Source organism: Drosophila eugracilis, unplaced genomic scaffold, assembly GCF_018153835.1.
Source record: "Drosophila eugracilis isolate 14026-0451.02 unplaced genomic scaffold, ASM1815383v1 contig_90, whole genome shotgun sequence".
NCBI classification, from domain to species: Eukaryota; Metazoa; Arthropoda; class Insecta; order Diptera; family Drosophilidae; genus Drosophila; species Drosophila eugracilis.
The window spans coordinates 6,735,072-6,755,429 of record NW_024573812.1 but is presented as its reverse complement, the minus strand read 5'-3'; the positions used below and the strand labels follow the sequence as shown (position 1 = coordinate 6,755,429).

Genomic DNA, 20,358 nt, shown 5'->3' with positions numbered 1-20,358 from the left:
TTGGGCTTGAAAATTTGAATTTTTACCTTCTACTAAAAGTCTTTTAGAATATGTAAATGTGCATATCCACTCTAATTTTTTGTGTGCTTCAAAAATTCTTACCTGAAGTTATTTGTATTTTGTTGGCTTTGGTGTTTTGGATACGTAATATATTTTTAATAGTAAAAAATAATGAATTGTGTTATTATAAAAGGTTGTTTATCATAATGAATTATTCGAAATGCCAAAAATATGAGGCTTAGAAGTCATAACTTAATATAACTATTATATGTATATTTGCACCTGAATGCCATGCCAGCAGTTAATATTCTGAAAATGCCACATACTTTTAGGTTTCAGTTTGCCAATATCAATCAACGCTTTTCCTTATCTACATACGAGTATATAGAATTGTTGAAGTTCAGCAAAGCTTTTGAATATAAGAAACCTACTCATAAAGAGTTGATACGTATCGAACTTTTTCAGTTACTGCCTGAGAACGAAACGAAACGCATCGAATAATTTAAGTTTTCTTTCGAAACCGAGTTAAATAAAATATAATTTTGCAATGGATTGCGGCGGAGTATTTGTGAAATATGTGCTCTTTATATTCAACATATTGTTTGTGGTAAGGATAGTTGCCCAAGAGACACAAATATCTCGATTATTCAACATGGGAGCGGTTTGAAAATAATATCCACTCGCCTCAGCGGTATCTTATCTGCAAAATAATGACAAACAAACTCTCGAGGCTCAAGATTTCCGACCAAAGCGCCCTGGATACTGCTTTTAAAAGTTATCTTATCGAAAAATTCAGGGAAAAACGGGTAAAAAAATAGAAAAAAACGTAGCATTCCCTAAATAAATCATTGCATGCCGATGGCAAACGTAATTACGGCTAATGAGCTGAAACAGTTGTCGGAAAACTTATTGTACTCGGGAAAGATAACAGCATGAGTAATACGATCGTACAATATAGAGACCCTAGAGACATCTCACCCCCATTGATCTAGCGACTATATAGTATCTATGATGAAATTGTTTGACATATTCCAGAGCTTCTAAGCGGTGCGTCGGAAAAACAACTCACAAATTAAAAGCTTTGTTATCGCATCAAACTAACACTAAAATGTACTTGTAGTATCTATTACTCAACATCCATTTTGCACATTTCCAATATATCTGAATCAGAAAGACGATCCCCGTTTTCTTGAAAACAACTTGCTTGGTGGTAACCATTAGTCAGTTTGCTTGAATCACCACCAAAATGGCTGTTATCGCAACTTTTGACTAACATAATTTGCGGCTTTCCATTACAGATATGCGGAATTTTGCTTATCACCTTCGGCTCCATTATGGTGTCCACCATAAAGGATTTCTCGGGTGTCGGCGAAACCTTCACAGCCAACAGCGTGGCCATCATCATCTTGGCCCTCGGCTGCATTATCTTCTTGGTGGCCTTCATGGGCTGCTGCGGTGCCATTCGCGAGAATTCCTGTGCCCTGACCTCGGTGAGTTCTTTGGATCGAAAACCTTGAAGTTGATTTTAATTTCTTTGATTTTTTTTAGTATTCTGTTGTCATGCTGGTGCTGCTGATCAGTCAACTGGCCCTCATCATCTACGTCTGGGTGGACCACGTCCAGATACAGCAGTCCCTGGAGAAGATCGTTCAAACCATTTGGGATCAGCGCAAAACCGATGCTCTACTCATGGACACTCTGCAACGTTCGGTGAGTATTTACTTATATAAATAAGCAAGCTCTAATGAGCTAAATGTTACCTATTTACTTTTACTTCTTTAATATTTATCTTTGACATTGCATAACCACGGTTTCATTATCTGTATTTTTCCTTGTTAAATATCTTTGAAAAATGTTCTAAAAGAGATTTCTAGTTTTTGGTAGATGTTGCTTTGATTGTTTTAGATAACAACTTTGATAACTTTGAATATTTCTCTGATTACAGTTCAAGTGCTGCGGCTTGAATGGCTTCGCTGATTACGGTGTCACATATCCCGCTTCCTGCTGCGACTCTCCCTCAAACGGAACCTGCGGAATAACCCAAGTCATGACTCGGTCCAGTTGCCTTAAGGCCGTTGATTCGTTCTGGGACACCAACGTGAATATCATCAAGTACGCCGGTCTGGGAGTGACTGCTGTGGAGGTAACTTAAACGAGAATCCTTCCAAATTCCCTTACTAATTGGTAAAATTTTCCTTAGCTTGTGGCCTTCATCTTCGCTTGCTGCTTGGCCAACCAGACTCGTAACTCCCAGAGACGCCAGAACTACTAATGCTGAGGCATCTTTTAATATTACACATAGTAATAATGTTATCTCCTGACCTACCTAAAAACATAAAGTAGACATATGAATAAATTTTTAAAAACTTACTTAAATGCCAATATAGGTTCCTTAAGGTTTTTAGTGGGAACAATTATTTTCCGAATAAACGTCTTCTTATTCGTGCTTATAATGAAGGAGTGTGGAGTTAATCAACTTAGACTCAGTCACACTAAATTTAAGTCAAGTTGTCGGTGACAGAAAGACACATCAGCATTTAAATTCACTTAACATAATTTCTTGAAAAGTTGATAGCCGAAAAAATAATGTGAAAAAGGAATTAATCAGGATAACTAGCCGAGTCGATCTAGCCATTTCTAAGTCGCCTTTTCTCCGTCTTCCCTTTATGTGCTAAGATCTTAGGAACTGTAAAAGCTGGAATGTATTAATATCAAACAATTTTCAAATCAGACCGTTATTTTAAAAGTTATCAAGAATTTTTGGTTATATGGCCTAATGTAAATAATGTTGGTTAAATTTTACATTTTACTTACACATTACTTTACATTAAACACAGTCTTTTCCTTTCAGCATATTTATTTATTCCAGTCAAAGCATTCCTCTAAAATATATATTTATTTTTTTTATTAAAAATAAACTTATTTAATATTAAAAATTAATCAATACACTTCTTATTAATTTAAGTTTGAAGTTTTTTTTGGAGTGATTTGTTAAATATTCGAACCTTTTAAAATTTTAGTGAATTATTTCCGCTTATAAGTTTTTTGATTTTTTGGTTTATCAAAAGTTTAAAATATCAACCCTCACATGGGCAGAGAAATCACCGTAAGTTCTTTAACTTGCTTGAGGTTTTGCTGACATATTTATTTTGAAATCGTTTCATTCTTTCTTTTTTTGGATTTGTTCAAGTAATTTTATTTATTCTTATCAACATTACTGAAATTTATGGAAATTTACTTGACTGTGTTCAAAGATTAAGGTTCTGAACATTCCAGTTATTCTTATTAGACATTCAATTAAGTTTTTAGAAGTTTATCAGATTGTTTGCTATCGCAGAATTCCATTCATAAATATTCTGGTTCGTAGTATTGTCGTATATATTATATAAGCATTCAAAATTGGAGTTTTTCATATGTTCCCAGCTAAAAGCTAAAATTAGGTCGTAGTTCGGTATTATACAAATTTATATGAAATTATTAAGTAAGCTAAAGAGATGTTCTGAATAACTTATTTGGAAAGAAATTACTATAAAATGAAAAAGCTGCGGTATGAACAAGGAATTTCATCCTGATGATTGTCGAAACTATTTAAAATTTCTTTAATTTCAAAAATGTGTTATTAAATTAAAATATGAATATAAAATTCACTTACCGCTAATTCTAATTGTTACTTCTGTAGTTTAATTGAGAAATATAACTTAAAGTCAATTTGACAAGTTACGGGAATATGGGATCCAATCGTATTTTACAGGTTATAAAAATCTAAGCATGTAGACAAAACTAATATGTTTGTTAAAAACTTAAAAACAAGCAATTAAACTAAAGCGACTTAAATTTAAACCGGATCTAGAGATATTTAACTGCATTTAAAAATAATAGTAGTAGTTTACGTTTAGTTATGACCAGCCTTTGGTGTGCAGGAGTAGTTAAAAATTGCATGGCATACTAATGGGCGATGCCGATGATAGGTAACCCAGTGGCAATGGTACATTTTCGAATTTGCGTTCTTCGCAGTACATCTAGACATGCCGGCTTCTCCACCGATACGAATATCTTTTTGTCCCTTCATACGGATGTAATCTGAGATCTTAGCAACTATAAAAACTAGAATGTTGGGATTAAGTAAGTAAATTCTAGAGAAGCTTGCACAGCACAATTTTACTTCTGGAATCGGCCACATCCACTCTAGCGCCCACAAGCTGGGAGAGTGTGTTATGTTTTTTTAATATATAAAATATATTTATTGTTACATATATAACGTATTTTTAATGATAGATATAAGGTACAATCGTAAATCGGAACAATAACAAAATGAATAAATAACACCTAAAGTAGGCCCAGGGCGTGAAGTTCCCTTGAAATCCGTCTGATCATGGAAGACAAGGTTGGTTCTTCTAATTTACTGATGGACTGTCAATGCAGAGAAATGGAAATTCACCCTTTAATACGTCATCAGTTGGAATCACTGAAACCTTTATAACGAACAAATATATATATAAGTAACATAAGTTTACTGAAGCATGGCTAAGGATCGTTAATGTGTTTATTATAAGTTAAAGGAAATAATTTAATAAGCTCGAAATCCCTCGAACTCTAGGCATACCCCTGTCGGCCGGCACTCTGGTTGCGCATACAGTTGGTCAGGGCGCCGGCGATCAAGAAGACGATGAGGTCGAAAATGCAGAGGCCCAGACCGGACCAGCGAATGATGTCCATGTTGTCGTTCCAGAACTCCTCGAACTTGGCATTACAGCCGGGCCTTGATTCGTAGACCGATTGGGTGGGACATGCGGTCTGGCGATCCAAGTACCCACAGCAGGTTCCGGGCACCTGAAGTCCACTGTTATTGTAGTTCATGTAGCTGGTATCGCCACAGCACCCGAAGGTTTCCTCCAGTACGCCCATTGCATTGTAGTCCTGTGAGTTCCAGAGCAGGTTAACCAGATTAGACATGTCCCCCAGGAATGCGGATCGGTTCACGAAGACCCAACAGGTGAGCACCAGTTGTAGGATGAAGAGGATAAAGACCATGCTGGTGTACTGTTTAAGATACATTATTAGCTTGGAGTTCCTATAGTTAATTATTTTTGGTAGTACTTACCGCTCCTGTCATGCAGGCACTCTGCCTGAAAATGCCATAGCATCCGAAGAAGGACACCACGAAGATCAAACCACCCAGAACGGTGATGCAGATGGGAATGGTATTGGTGTTCGTTCCCTCGGAAGCATCGAAGTGACTTAGATCGGATAACATAATCGAGCCCAGCACGATCAGAAGGATGCCAACGATCTGTGGAAAAAAGATCAAATTTATTAAATAATAATAAAAATAATAATTATAATACAAAAACTAATTATAAAATATATATAAAAAGTGTAACTGGCATATCTTTGGTGATATCATTTATCACAGAATTATGTGATCATTTTTATAGTTCACAAAATTGAAAGAAGCGCTGATTGATTTTCGTGTCCGATAAAAAAAATGACTCACAACAAGTTTTTGTTCATTTTTTTTACAAAATAATTTACTGATATTTTCCACAAAAATATATGCTAGATATGGGATTTTTTTCTTTTTTAAATATTTGACTAAGACCGAAGACTTAAATTATCTGATGCTTTTTAAATATATATTAATAAATGTTTGAAATTAATAAGAAACCTAATTGACGGCGATAACATTAAATAAACAAATTTTAGACACATTATCTTCCCTCGTTAAAGGGGAGTTTAGTCAAGTCAAGTTGGGCATATAGGCAAACCCAAAAATCGAATATTATGAAAATTTAATACCAAACATAAAGTAATCATAATAGATCTAGATGATTAGCTTAAAAATGTGATTTCTTAAAGTTATGATTTACGAGAATCTAAACTAATAGATACAACTTTCATAGCTGTTAATTTGATTTTTCACGCGCTTTTACATTTCATATTCTGAATTTTCTCGAAATACAAAATTTGTCTAGCTCTTGATATGTATTCGCGTGTGTTCACCCATTTGTCTTAATATGTTGCCCATTATTTATGTTACAAAACAAAGATAATGTCAATTAGCTGATAAACTTCGTGAATGTCCATTGGCATTACAGTTCTGGATAGATATTTTTAACTTTGCCAACACATTCCTATGAATAACAGTGATAAACCTTGTGACAAAACAAACCGCAATTGATGCGTAATTTTTGACTATCCGGGTTTCGGAATTCCCACTTTGAATATTTTAGTAATCTCTGCTTAACTTTAGAACTCATTCTATTGATCACCTAAACTCTGGACTATCGCCAAGTATGCAAGTATTTTACATTTTAAATAGTATTTTTTGAACTTGATTTTTCTATAAGGAACAACAGTTGGTTACAGAACCAAGTCTTAAGTTTTTTTAAATTAATTCATAATAAGATTTGAAAACAGTTTCAATCATCACCGATTTAAAAGTACAATTTTTGTTTCAGGGATATTACTAAGCTCTTTATATTTAATATTTACCAAGCACACAAAATAATCTATTTTATATCCAAAGATGTTGGTCTTTCAATTATTAAGATATTAATTATCTTACCAAAAACACAATGTTAACAATGTACAAAATAAAGTTGACTATTCCCGATAGGCAACCCATTTTAAAACTCTTTAAACTCCTTTTTAATCAGTAGAATAATAATAGTCCAATATTGGTATCCAAGAGGAGTCGTGATTTGGTTTGATTTTATCGCGTACTCGCGTCGTTTACTGTCGTTCGATTGGACTGGACTCCCAGATGGGCTACCGTTTTTAAATTGCCCAACAGGCTGACTTATGCGATATCGAAAAGATACGCCGCTACCAGATATCGTAATCATGGCCCAAAGGAAGAATAGATAATGGGGCCTGAATGGTGGGTAAATCGATAACATTCGGCATATGGAAGTGATTCATTTCTGAGGGCAATTGATCTCACAAACGTGGCCATGGGCTTACTGGCTGATAAGGACATAGTTTTTGGAAAACATCAACTTGTCTTGATAAGATACCCAGACAGTGGCCAAAGATAGACAGCGAATAAGCAATAATATTTTATTGGGCTTAACCTATTTCGTTTTATTTACGGTGAGTGATGAACTTGTTTTTTCTTTGGGATCTATGGTACGCTAAGTACGCTATGTCAGACTACAATTCTAGCGCTTCCTCATCGCGCTGGCCAGGCAGCACGACATGATGAAGATGCCCAGCTCGAAGAGGGCTATGATCAGACTGCTCCATCGGATGAGGTCCGTGTTGGAAGCCCAGAAGTCGACAAACTCAGTCTGGCAAGCAGGACGCAGGGTGTAGATCTCGGCCTCACATGTCCTACTGCGATCCGTGTATCCGCAGCACGAGGCTGGGACAGTGGTGTACTGCTGGTATCCCGTGTTGCCGCAGCACTTGAACTGTAAAAATAAGGGGTAAAGTGTTATTACAGACCTTGTAGACTAAAGCTTAATTTCTTTGAACTTACGGCAAGTTGGAGGGCATCCATAGGATAGCCCTGGGCAGCATCGTTCTCATCGAATGCCTTGTCCACCACCTTGCCCATGCTGGTCAGGAACTTGTCGTTTGCCGCGAAGATCCAAATGGACAAGGCCAGTTGCAGGCCAAAGAGAATCAGCATGCAGATGGCGTACTGAAAAAAGATTGATAATATAGTCAGTCTTACGGATCAAGTCAATGTCAAAGTCAGTCCAAGAACTTACAATGGTGGTGCAGCAGGCGTTCTCCCGAATGGTACCGCAGCATCCAAAGAAGGCCACCACGAAGGTTACACAGCCTATGACGATGATGCAGATCGGGATGGTTTGGGTGTTAACTGCTCCCTCGAAGGCGGTGAAATTACCCATCGTAGAAAGCATGATGGAGCCCACCACGATCAGCAGGATGCCACCGGCAACAAAGACCAAGTTAAGCAAGTACAGCAGGTACTTGAACATCGCGGATAGACAATTCATGGTGCTGGAGTTTTGGGTTTCTCGTTGGGTGTTCGCTGGATAATCCGTTCGTTCGAAGCGACGATTTTCGTCAAACTGAATTGGCTTTCTGGCAGAACTCGGCTATTAAAGCACATTCCCAGTCCTCATCTTATCTGGCCGGGTACGTTCTTATCGGGGCCATAAAGTACCCTATGTACTTGCACTGGAAGCTCTCTTCCCTATGTACTTGACAAAATCATTCATGGGATCACTTTGCACCCACGTAGATACTAGGCCATCGAGGTTGTCCGAACCCAGGAAGTTACTTGCCTAGCAGATTCCATGAGTCACTTGTGTTGATCCAAGCATTCGAGGGGCGGTCTATTATTCTATGATCTATTTTTTATTTAATTCAATCTTGGGGGCGTTGGACATCTAGTTAGATGAATCATTTGACTATCCGTTGGCTACTCCTGAATTTCACACCTTTTTCTTATCAAGAGGGAAACGTTGGTTTGTACGCTGACTCACTACCTACGTTGCTGGGGAATCGTGAGTCCCCGATCTTATCGCCTAAATTTATACACTATCAATCCAGTAATAAACTTTTTCCGAGTGCACTCCAAGAGGAACTTTTAAACCAGATTTAGATTCTTGATAGTTATTGGGGTTTTCAGGTAAGACAAATTTCCCTTTGAAATGGCTAAATGTCCAAATTTCCTTTACAATTAAAATGCCCTTATCATGATAGATAAGATTTCATGTAAGCCCAGCAAAGCTAACTAAATATAATCTTGTGATAGATTAGTTCTATGGAAATATGTCAATAGAAGCAATGATTGATAAGTTCAGCAATCTAATAAAATGTTTACCGGCTTTTACTACCGCTAAGAAATTAAAGTTAAAATTCTTTAACCCAACCAAACATAGAAAGTGCTTTAAAATAAGGTAAAATTTGTAATTTTTAAACCTTTATTTAAAAAGTAACAAGAAATCTTTAAAATTTATAATAAATTTTTTCAGTTTATTGCAATCTCTAGGAGTATAAATTATTTTGTACAGTTAAAAATATTAGCACAATCATTAAAACTCTCAATCAACGATCTTACAAAAAGGGATCATTTCGAATTCATCGTGGGATTCTCTGCTATAACTTGAGATTATGTAAATTTCAATGGCCATCTGTGTCAGGTGATATATATTCGTAAAATTGGGCAACATAATTCGTACTTTCGGTTCCATTTAAAATTAGTAAAAGGCTCTCTTCTCAGCGATTAATACTCCGCGCGGCGGCGATAGTTCCGAATGCTGTTCGCCAGGCAACAGGCAAACACAAAGCCAACAAACTGGAAGAAAATGAATGTTTCAATAAGTATTATGCATTATATATATAAATTAATATATGGATTTAGTTACTTACTTCGATTCCTGCAATAACCAGGCCAGCATATTTAATGATGTCGCTATTCCTGTCCCAGAAATCGATGAAGGTGGCTTTGCATCCTCTCTGATAGACGGTTTCCATGCGGCAGTTATTGGTGTCGCTGCAGCAAGACGGAGGGAACTTGCCTTGGAAGGAGTAGTCGGAGAAGCCATTGCGTCCACAACATTTCATCTGAGAGGTCATAAAGTAAGTTAAAGATTAAATAACCCTGATATAAGGAAAACTTACGCTGATCTGAAGGGCATCCATGTAGTCGGAGCGACGTGTACGATTGTCCCAGGCCTTCTCCACTGCTTCGCCCATGATTTGCAGATACTTATCCTTCTGCACCCACATGTAGATGACCAGGGCCAGTTGACCAATCATTAGAACAAACAGTAGAATAGAATACTGTAATAAATAGGACAATATAAGTATGGAATAACAATATACGATCAAAGTACTCCACCGTCATGGACATGCAGTAGGACTCGCGAATGGCTCCGCAGCATCCAAACCAGGAGATCAGCAGGATAATGGTGCCCAGGACTATCATTGTCACCGGCACCTGCTGGGTACGTAGAGCCTCCGCGAAGTCATCGAAGTTGTGAACTTTGCTGAAGAGCAGAGCTCCAAAAACGATCAGTAGGATGCCGCATATCTTGGAAACGGAAAAATGTCAGTTTAAAATGTATATTAAAGTAAAGCGCCATTTAGCCACTTATAAAAACTACATTAGGAAGGTTATACGAACTAAAACGTTAAACTTTAGTAAATTAAGTTAGGTAATAACCACAGAACTCTTAAAAAATGTTTATTGGGATATCCCTAAGCTTTTTATTGTCTCTAAAAAGCTTTCAAGCGATAAAAAGCTCACGACTTTTATTAGAACAAAATGCACTGCGAGAAAATCTAAAGTATCCCATGGAAACACGTTCCCTGACCTTGGATTAGAACAAAATATCACCTGTAAAAAGTGCAATTACCTTCCTGATACTTCTAATTTATCTTGTGATTATTACTATCAGAGTTACAGGTAGGCCAATTTGCATGCCTATCAAAGGCTTATCTCTTATCAATCCGAATGTTTTGGTTAATTGAGATTACACATCACAGCACCAGGCAATATACGATAACTATCCAGAACAAATTTACTTTGGCTTTGATTTTTTATCGTCCTACGTCAACCGCTACTTATCAGATTAGATCCGTGAAATTAAACTATAATTAACAAGAACTCATGAAATTGCAGCATGACTAAGACACTGAGTTCAGCAGTTCATTGGATCAGTTCAGATCAGAAGAGAGCAAAATTGCGCCACAAGTCTAATTATATTAATATTCAATCCACCCACCCGTCTGGCTTTTCTAGATCTCTACGACAGCCTCCCCACCCATCCATGGAAAATTGAGTTCAAGTGTGCTGCCAACGTGCGTGTGTGGATGATGTTTTTGTTTCCGAGTTTTGGCTCGACTCTCAATGGGATCAAGTTCATATTTAATTAAGTCAACTATTTTTGGGTGAGCCCCCTCCTCTCCGTTGAAATTACTCAACTTTTCATTGAGCTTTGGGCCAGACGGAGTGGGAGTGGCTTTTATCCGAGAGACAATATATTCTTGTAACTCTCTTAGTTTTACTATTAAACCACTGGGCTATCAGAGTTAATATAAGCAACTATATTCAAAACTATAGTATTTGTTTCCTACTGCAATTTACTGTCCTACAAAAATGTATTAGATTTTTCTCCCTGTAGAGAATGACATCCATGTTGGCGTGACGGGAATACTCATAATGCTGGGCCTCTGGCACTGTCCGGTCACACCTGCAAATCAGGGCCCCAAACTGGTTGGCCGAAGTACAGTTCCACTCGGTGGTGGTGCAGCGACTTTGGGGCAGTTAGTTAGAAGTTGCAAAACCAAATCGAAATGCCACTGACGCCTGGCGTTTCAACGACTGTTTGGTTGCTGTTTGGAACCAGTTAACCTCGAGTGGATGCCAACAAATGGGATGCATGTTTCTGTGGTTTGGATGTGGGGAGCTCTGTTGGACCAAACCAATCCAAACTCGTTTTCAGACGCCAAAATAAACAAAACGCTTAGTATACACATATTTATACAGAATTATTTGGGAACCGCTACGTCACAAAGGTAGCCCAATTTTAATAACAGGTTTGGCATACTGATGATCTCAGGCTCTGTGATGTACAGTGCGTTTCGTAACCGAAAAACAATAATAACCAAAGTGGTAATGGAAAAATATATGAAAATTATAATTTACCAACTAATTTTTAAGGTCTACCTCATTACATAAATGATAAATGCGTAGTTTTCTAACGACTGACCATATTTGCCTAAAGAAGAAAGCTTTTCTTTTTTCCAGTCTGACATATTCCGCTTTTAATAATCTTTCACAAATCATTTAAGATTGTATTAGAATTATTAGATATTTAACGTAACGAACTTAATAAACGAGCCCCTTTTACAATTTTGAAACGAACTCTTCAGCCAGTTTGTAGGCCGCGACTCTCAGAAAATACTCAAAAAACCGAATTTAAAGGAAAACCAGTTTAAACCGTACCAATGTTATGATTTCATTGCGAGCCTAAAGCACTGAGAAAAGTGAACTGAGCTTGGCTAATGACGCTGGAAAATGATATAATCTAGATGTGTATTACTCACCGAACAGAGCAAATTGAATATAAATAGGATATATTTAACCATGGAGATTCCGCAGCTCATTTTGGTCGAGATTTGTGGGAGATTGCTGGTGAAGGTGGAGGAAGAATTGCAACTGATCGTCGGAGAAAGATCGGCGAAGAAAGAATGGAATTAAGATATTCAGATATAAACGTACAAATTTAAGTATTTTCTCGATTTATTTGGGAACATGCACGCACACGTACACACACAGGCACACGCACTGATGTCACCGATGGTAAAAACAAAATTTTGTTTGTTTGAACATTTGAAAAAATAAAATGCTAGCGCTGCGGCTTTACTGGGTGTGGAAATTAGCACACGATCACGTACCGCCTGGGCATCGATTATCGTTTGTTTCGTTTGGTAAGTCGCTAGCTAATCCTATAACTAATGTACTATTTACACTGCGTTGTGTGTTTGTGCTCGAGGGCTTGGCTACAGCTGTCTCTCAATTTCAGTAGCCGTTGGGCTACCACAATGTACAAGCCAGTGAAAAGAGCACATAAGGTTATGATAAGCTAGCCGTAGAACTAAGTTAATGGTAGGGAGCTAGCCCTCTAACTAAGTGTAAGGCAGAGGTTGGAGATCAGCATCAGCGCACCAACTCCGGGAGGAGCTTCTCCTTGGGCAGCAGACGCTGCTTCAGTTCGTTGTAGCGGCGCCAGATATAGGGATAGCCGGATGCCCAGGTCAGCCAGGCCTCCTTTTCGGCGGTGGTTTGCTCCACCTTCTTCAAATGCTGGTAGTATTTCCCATTCTTTTTCACCGCGGAGGCGGCGTCCTGGGCAAATTTGGCGAAGCGGAGCTTAAGCAGGGTCTCCGAGACGTCCAGTAGACGGTTGCCCTTAGGTGGATGGACAAGACACAGCTGGCAGACGACAAAGTCCTGGCCCTTGGCCTGTTTCAGGGGCAGGAAGGTGGCCTCGCGGCCAATGAGGCACTGCTGCAGCCAGGAGTAGCCGTTGGCATTCACACGAACACCCGGCAGCTTCACGGGCAGAAGACGGCTTCTGCTGGTGAAGATAGGAATCAATGGTCGGTGCTGGATCATCAACAGGGTGTCTTGCTCCTGCTGCTTTACTCCAGCAATTCGGCCAGTGTGCATCACACGCTCGCTGATCAAGCGCTCCGGGATGTGCGAGGGCTGCTTAAACTGGCGCACCAGGTAGGCCGGCTTCCTCTTCACGTAGGCCACAGCCAGCAAAAGGGCCGAGGTGCCGTAGATGACCAGTTCGCTCCCGCGAGTGTCCCGCTCCAGGAAGTTACATAAGTCCTGGTACTTCGATCGCGCAAAATCCTTCGCCGACTCCATTGGAAAACTGGAAATTGTTGGCTGGTTAGGATTTTTCGGTTTATACTCCTGCACTGGCTGATCTCACTTTACCACACGGAGGCGTTATGTCGTTTCGTTGGCCTAATCTATATGTAAAAACGAGATAATTTCTAATTTTGTCGCTGATTCTGCCTTTTCTCGGCTGCAATTCTGTTTTTCTGAACAGACTTTGACATTTGCTTTCGGTAAGTGCGAGCAGGAAAACCAGTGTGCCAGATCGCACTTTTCGTGTTTTCCAACACTGCCTACTCTCTCACTCTCTGTCTGACTCTCACTAACACAAGCACACGCAGTTTGAAAACAAACCCACACACACTCACACACCTTGAATATTCCGCTTTTTCTGTTTGCTTGCTGAATGAATTTACGCGCGCTCCGCGTAACGAACCGTTCGTGAGTAGTTGGCAATGCTAAATGAATAGAGGTGGAGAAACATCGATGCGAACATCGATGACATCGATGTTTTCGAAACATCGGCAACATCGATGTTTACCGGAGGAACATCGATGTTTTTTCTTTTCTAAGGCACATTGATTGATTGGCGAATTGTAAGTACATATATAACTTAATTTAATGGCTACGCTTATAAAACGTTAGCTTAATAATACTTCTGCGATCCGGCATCTTCGTGCGAATCTGAAAGAGTTTTCAGTAAAGCTGGACAACTTATAAGTGAACGTCGCACGCGGCTATCATCGACCGTTGTCGATAAGCTCCTCTTTTTATACAAAAACAAAGATGTAAATAAATACACAGATACATATGTATATGTGTATATGTGTGTATGTGTATATGTATATGTATAAATATACATATATAGTAGAGTTCGGAATAGTAAGTATAGTAGGAATATCACATTATCCAAAAAAACTATTATTTTCTTTGGATCATGTATGTATATATTGAAACATTGATATAAAATTTGTTTTTTTTTTTGTTATTTACAAACTAAGAATATGACAATATACCAAAGAAGTAGAACATGAATATCATGAACAGTTTTATTTTAATTTGTTTTTCTTTTCGTTTTTATTTAATAAGTGATTAATAAATTGGATATTTTTTGTTGAAAATTTGACTTTTAATTTTTAAACATTACAAATTAAAATAAAGTTCAAATACATTAAAATAACTGCACATTTTTTTTTATTTAAAACATCGATGTTTCATCGATGTTTTCGCCAAAAACATCGTAAACATCGATGTCCGTGAACATTGATGTTTCTCCACCTCTATAAATGAACAGCAAGATGGGTCAAAAGCTGCGATGTAGCCATGCTACACATGCACGTACACATACCTATACGTTTGGCACCCTCAACTGCCTGTTACTTCGCACTCACACTTGCACACAACAAGTGCTACGTTTTGTTTTGGTTTCGCCATCCCCCTCCCTCCAACGGTAATCGCAACAACTTGTTTTCCGCTCTCTGTTACCAATCGCACTCACTAAACCCTTTGTTTATTTTTTTATTTATGCAAATTAACTACGCTTGGTATTTGTTTTTTACCTGAATCTGAGATTGGAAATGCAAATAGTAAAAAATTAAGCTTTTGGCCGTACTAATGGAATATATAATTAAGTTAATATATAATACTACATTTTCAAATTGTAAAGGTTAAGGTAACCTTTATTTTTAAAATTGGTTTAATTGCGTGATTTTTTAGTTGACAAACAAGGAGTATTTATTAACTTATCGAAGTTATTTTAAAACTCTCATTTACTTTTTTTTTTAATTCTAGCTTAAAGGATATAAAATTGCAAAGTAAGATACAAAATTTTTAATCATTATAATACATTTGTAAAACTTAATTATAAGTTTTAAAAGAGGTTTTGGCCATAGAAGTATACTTGAAATACATATTAAATTATTTTCCTATTTAATTAAGAAATATATTTACATATTTATGTACGTATTTGTTCAGCGTAATTAATAAAATGTTCTCAAATTTCCAGCAACAGAAGCTTGACTGTTACGTTATTGAACCGCAAAAACTTTCGATGCGATTTCCAGTCTCGAACGGGTTTTGCGGTTTTCGGTCTGACGTGGGCGGATTTTCCACGAAAGTTGCATTGGGATTTAGCCAACACAGAACCAGTTTGGTAGTTGGCTGGAAGTAATGCAGGTTTCGGTGGCCACCCTGTTACTATGGCTTCGGGCATGGCTTCCGTTTCTAAATTACCAGACAGAAGGGCGTTGTAATTGTCTCTAGCTTTTCCTTGACACACTCACCACAATAACAACAACAACAACCATAGCTAAACTGGTTTACAGCTTACGTAATCCAATGAAAACGTGGCTTCGAAAGCATTATTTTTCGTGGATTTCGAGCTGAGAACGCCAACTGTCGCACCCGCTGGCATTCCTAATTAACTAGTGTGCTCCGTACAATTAACCTCACGTTGTTCCGTATTTTAAATGTATTTCCAGCACACCAAGAGAAATATCTTTATACATATCTGCACATATCAACAAACCGAAAACATCACGATGTTTTTATCATATCAATGATATTAGTCAACAATTATGATTTAGCTAGATTTTCTATCAACATTTTGGCATTAAAGCATTCTCAGATGTTTCGGCATATGTAAGCACGCAGTTAATAAATGCATTTACTGATTGGTTTTGTAACTTCCACCTTTACTGTATTATTTATTACTCCATAAATACAGCTTGAGAGTAGTTTAAAGATCATAAGAAAATATTTTCCCCTGTGTTGTGTTCCCAATTATCGGCAGAACAGAATCAATTATGAATCATTTGTTTGCATTTGTGGTTAGCTTCCTCAGCAGCCAATATGTTTCTGTAAATGTCGAATTACGCTTAAATAGAGAATTACATAAGTACGATTGTCTCCCAAGGGGAAGGCAATTATCAGCAAGGAAAATCTTGAGGGCATTGTCGAGATTGATAGAGCAACTGCGTCACAGCCGAGCAATTTCGTAAATAAGCGAGGCACAAAGCTTGCGGTAAAACCTTTCCCATGATTCCCATGGTGGCGATCGGATTATCATCTACAGAGCAAGGAAAACTATTCCTTAAATGTAGAAAATATTATTTAAAATTTGTGAGTATTAACTCTTTAAAAGGGTATATTTTAATTCGGTTTTCAAGGCAAACTTGAATTAATTCATTTAAAAAAATTTTTTTGTAATTTGAAAAGTTTTATTCTGCCTGTCGTCTTTGCAGCTGATTAAACAAAATGTCTTTAGTGAAAGCTAAACAGTTCCAGGCATTCATCCAAAGAAATTCATTCTTAAGAGGGGCTAAGCAAATTGCAGCTTTTCTTACTAGATAAGATTGAAAGGGATTATATTACCATATTACCTTATCATTTAAGAAGGGTAATGGTATTGGGATTTTTTAATTAAACTTATTGCTACACAGAAAGTAATACATGCCTAGAAGGGTTTTTCGCTTTTAAATAAATATGAATAATCTTGTTGGTTGTAAATAAATTGCAAAATAGATAAGGCTGTTTCGGGATCAGATATATGTACTTGACCCGTCTTTCCATGAAATATAATTCGACGAGTAATGGAATTGAAAGCGATCCCCACGTTTTCGTATTATACTACCCAAACTAACCAACCACAGATTATGCCAACGCCAGTCCATATCAAATCTCAATAGTGTATTATCGATTGGAAAATAGGGACGCCATAGTTGTGTGCTTTATTTCGTGTACCGAACTCCACGTGGGAAGCGTAGTCAGTATAATGTCCATTTAAAATCGTAAGTATATCAGTGAGTGAGTTCCGTAGCGACATCGGGGCTAAACCCTCGGCAGGGGCTAGTACAATCGCCGCGTGTAGTGCATCTGCTGGCCAGGAGCCGGTTGAGCGGACCCTGAAACTGGCCCAGACGGAGCTCCTGGCTGTCCAGGCAGCATTGTTAACTGTTGCCGTGCCAGCTGCTGTTCGTGGGCCGATCCACCTCGTCCAGGGGCATAGCCCTGCGTGATGCTTCCCGCCGCCTTCGGATTCTGTGGAGGAAACTGGTCAGATGTTAGTCAGATTACTATGTTCTAGTCAGAATTATAAGACTTTTGATGAAACTTATTATCTTAGACATAGACTAACTGGTTTATCAGATTTTCTTAGTATATTTAAAAAAATAATAACTTTATCAATTAAAAGATTCAATAAACTGAAACGATTAAATGGGTTTCGTGTAAAATTACTAGGTTTTTCAATCAGTTCTTATAGGTTTGACTTTCGATGAAATTTGTTTGGAACAGAGTACTAAGATACATTGAGCTGCTATTCTCATAACTAACTTAACCGATGAGACCCACCTGGCTGCTGCTTATCTGCAGCACATTGGTATGCATAGAGAGTTCGCTGAGCAGCGGCTTGTAGATGACGCCCTCCGACAGCAGGTGCGGCGGGGGTAGGACGTGGCTCGGCGGCTGGCCGTCGTGCTTCACCTCGATGTGGTAACGGTCGGGCAGCTTCTCCATGGTTACTTGCGGCTGGGAGGCCTTGACCGAAATGCTGCCACCGGCTTGGGCCACCAGGTCTGCCTGGGAGATGGCCGGCTGATCGAGGTTGATGTGGAGCACCTGCATTGGCTGTGTTTGAGGTGCTGCCTTGGGTGACTGCGAGTCCGGTGGCTTGCTGATTGTGGCACTGGGCAGATCGACGTGGTAGGCCTGGCGCAAGGGAAGGTTGTAGTTGTAGATGGACTGTAGACGGGCGTCCGCTTGGTGCTGAGTCGTCGGCGGGGGAGCGACCGTCTGGTAGAAGACCGTGCCCGTGCCTGGGTATTGTGCCGGGGTCTCTGGAAGAGAGGGAAAGTGGGGGTTCATTGGGGAATCATGGAGGCGATCGTTCCGGCGAAGGATCTCGGATTTGGAATTGCGAGTGAGGTGCTTACTGTTCCATGATAATCTAGCATAGTCCGCGGCACGACGGTAGTCATCGTGTTCTGCGAATCGATCGTAAACAAATAACGAAATGAACATAAGTTGTGTGCCTGTGTTGTTAGAGGTTAGTGTGCGCAGTTGAATGAGTTTCTCATGAGCGGGACGGGGTGTTAGCGAGCAGTTAATCAAGTACAGTGAAGCCTCCGAAAAGCAGATCAATCGGCAATGGCATGACATTATATATACCAGATTAAACGTTGGATTTTAATAACTTAAAGTGATAAACGAAATGTTAAATGATGATACTAATCAGGGCTTGAATCACTATTCTTTTTAAATAGGTTTCACTCTTTTTTACTGCTTATGCTTTCATGTTAAAATGTATAAAAACTTAGCACGAACACAATTTTTGTATTAAGGTCATAGAACTACTTATGTAGTGAATTTCATATTGCAAGTTTACAAAATACCTTTGACTAATTAAATTGTTAATTCTGTGAATGCCAATATAAATGGCCTCGGCGTACTGCATGAGAACTATTTTGAATACAAAAAAACCATGACTAAACAGACTAAAAGTACGCTCTATTCTAAGTCTCCTTCGGGCTTCAAATATACAAAAATATAAACGAATATAGAAGTTTATAAAGGGCTTTCAGCTACATAGCATTGTTTTTTTTATGGCAGTAACAATAAAACATTCATCACCAACCTTTCAAGCCCTGATTAATCACTCAAATAACAAATAAATGCGGGAACCGCAGAGGTCCCACCAGCTGGTAAAACATTTTAAATTGTCAACTGATGAACAAGAGTCAAATTACTAATCCAACTTTAATCGGAGCCATTGCTTTAGTTAAAGATTGTCTGCCCTAGGAGGCCTTCACGGTTTTGGAGGCCCATGGGCCAAATAGTCGACCTCGTCCTGGCTTACTCTGCTGGGCGTAGCTGGCGGCGGTCTTGTAGTAAGCCTGCTGCTGACTTGGCGGCGAAGGACTCCTGCCGCGTTTTCCTGGCTGTCCGCTGGGAGGGGGCTGTGGAAAGGAAAAAAACCATTAGAATACAAGAATGGAAATTCACTTCGGAACGCCGAAGTCCATTTATCTTTGCAGATAAAGCAGAAACTAAAAATAAATACGTGATCATGACCCTAGTTTTATGCGTAGAATCAGACGACTGAATAAAAAGTCCCCAAGGGTGTAATGACCCCACATAATAACTGAGCTCAGACCTTTTGCATCAGCGGGTGGTGCTGGTGCTGGAGACGCAGGGGCGGCAAAAAGACCGGCCCACTGGCCGCCTGCTGGATAGCGAACAACTCGTTCTCCTTGGCCAGCTTCTTCCGTGTTTCATCTTCGTTGAGCACCTTTTTCAGCTGGACGGTGAGCTGGTGCTTTTGGCTGTGCAGGTCCGCCAGCTGTTCGTCCAGTCGTGTGATCTGCCCTCTTGTGTCGTCTAGGGCTACCTGATTCTGGCGCTCCACCTCCTCACGCTCTTGCCGCAAGCGTTGCTCCTCGCACTGGGCCTCAAACTCTTCCTGACGCCTTTGTCGGTCCGCCACTATGAAGCCCTTCAGTGCTCCACGTAGCTTCTCTGCCCTCTCGGCCTTCGCCGCCTGGGCGGCTGCGTTGCTGTTGTTCACCGCTGATGCTGGCGGCATCTTTGTGCTCTGTTTAGTTATCTTGCCAATTTTATAAGCGTTTGTGGACGACCGGGCAATCGAATTGCGACTGTTTGAGGTGTTCCCCAAATGGAATGATGAGCTTTTGGAAATGTGCGGGGAATCAGGTGGACTCCGCTCTGGTAATCTCTTTGCGGGCGTCTTTAGAATCACTGCAAATGCTTGGTGGCGTGCTGCACTTGGTTTTTTGTCAAAATCAGCACGGTTTTTTGTGGTAAACAATTTGTTGGGAAGTGCCGACCAGTGTTGCCACCTATCGATTGTTGGGATTAAATAGCCAGGGCTGGGTCAAGCATTCCCGCTTATATCGAAAAATCGAATATTTCTTAAAGTTAAATCTCTGCAGACAACTTTTATTTTGGTCACAGTTATGTTACGCAATAAGGGAAAATTTGCAGATATAAATTGTTTTTTACAGTAA

At 39.1% G+C, this 20,358-nt stretch overlaps 6 protein-coding genes across 12 annotated transcripts; 1 reads left to right on the top strand and 5 right to left on the bottom strand.

Annotated features, from left to right (window-relative positions):
• The first annotated feature begins 458 nt into the window (after positions 1-458).
• On the top strand, positions 459-2,382 carry LOC108112726 (23 kDa integral membrane protein). Its single transcript, XM_017222965.2, has 5 exons — positions 459-607; positions 1,299-1,490; positions 1,549-1,710; positions 1,946-2,143; positions 2,201-2,382. Exons 1-5 carry the CDS (start codon positions 548-550, stop codon positions 2,270-2,272), a joined length of 684 nt encoding a protein of 227 aa, XP_017078454.1. The 5' UTR covers positions 459-547; the 3' UTR covers positions 2,273-2,382.
• A 2,211-nt stretch (positions 2,383-4,593) lies between these two features.
• Positions 4,594-7,051, bottom strand: LOC108112724 (23 kDa integral membrane protein). Its single transcript, XM_017222963.2, has 3 exons — positions 6,566-7,051; positions 5,102-5,290; positions 4,594-5,040 (listed from the first exon to the last, which is right to left on the bottom strand). Exons 1-3 carry the CDS (start codon positions 6,623-6,625, stop codon positions 4,594-4,596), a joined length of 696 nt encoding a protein of 231 aa, XP_017078452.2. The 5' UTR covers positions 6,626-7,051.
• An 84-nt stretch (positions 7,052-7,135) lies between these two features.
• Positions 7,136-8,062, bottom strand: LOC108112728 (CD63 antigen). The gene is made up of 3 exons (XM_017222967.2): positions 7,716-8,062; positions 7,481-7,645; positions 7,136-7,412 (listed from the first exon to the last, which is right to left on the bottom strand). Exons 1-3 carry the CDS (start codon positions 7,965-7,967, stop codon positions 7,161-7,163), a joined length of 669 nt encoding a protein of 222 aa, XP_017078456.1. The 5' UTR covers positions 7,968-8,062; the 3' UTR covers positions 7,136-7,160.
• An 862-nt stretch (positions 8,063-8,924) lies between these two features.
• LOC108112727 (23 kDa integral membrane protein) lies at positions 8,925-13,812 on the bottom strand. 2 transcript variants are annotated; one of them, XM_017222966.2, is made up of 6 exons: positions 13,709-13,812; positions 12,031-12,142; positions 9,821-10,012; positions 9,601-9,762; positions 9,349-9,543; positions 8,925-9,274 (listed from the first exon to the last, which is right to left on the bottom strand). In XM_017222966.2, the coding sequence occupies exons 2-6, from the start codon at positions 12,088-12,090 to the stop codon at positions 9,203-9,205; spliced, it is 681 nt and encodes a 226-aa protein (XP_017078455.1). In that variant the 5' UTR covers positions 12,091-12,142; positions 13,709-13,812; the 3' UTR covers positions 8,925-9,202. The 2 variants fall into 2 exon arrangements, with proteins under 2 accessions (XP_017078455.1, XP_041675572.1); XM_041819638.1 differs by lacking the exons at positions 12,031-12,142; positions 13,709-13,812 and adding an exon at positions 11,059-11,076.
• On the bottom strand, positions 12,209-13,666 carry LOC108112723. 2 transcript variants are annotated; one of them, XM_017222961.2, is made up of 2 exons: positions 13,431-13,666; positions 12,209-13,370 (listed from the first exon to the last, which is right to left on the bottom strand). In XM_017222961.2, the coding sequence occupies exon 2, from the start codon at positions 13,361-13,363 to the stop codon at positions 12,644-12,646; it is 720 nt and encodes a 239-aa protein (XP_017078450.1). In that variant the 5' UTR covers positions 13,364-13,370; positions 13,431-13,666; the 3' UTR covers positions 12,209-12,643. The 2 variants fall into 2 exon arrangements, with proteins under 2 accessions (XP_017078450.1, XP_017078451.1); XM_017222962.2 differs by having other exon boundaries at positions 13,436-13,666.
• Positions 13,813-17,008: 3,196 nt separating the features above from the next.
• Positions 17,009-20,184, bottom strand: LOC108112721 (G protein pathway suppressor 2). 5 transcript variants are annotated; one of them, XM_017222956.2, is made up of 5 exons: positions 19,488-20,184; positions 19,176-19,290; positions 18,268-18,318; positions 17,687-18,171; positions 17,009-17,386 (listed from the first exon to the last, which is right to left on the bottom strand). In XM_017222956.2, the coding sequence occupies exons 1-5, from the start codon at positions 19,914-19,916 to the stop codon at positions 17,183-17,185; spliced, it is 1,284 nt and encodes a 427-aa protein (XP_017078445.1). In that variant the 5' UTR covers positions 19,917-20,184; the 3' UTR covers positions 17,009-17,182. The 5 variants fall into 5 exon arrangements, with proteins under 5 accessions (XP_017078445.1, XP_017078446.1, XP_017078447.1 ...); XM_017222957.2 differs by having other exon boundaries at positions 17,009-17,374; XM_017222958.2 differs by having other exon boundaries at positions 19,191-19,290.
• Positions 20,185-20,358: the final 174 nt, after the last annotated feature.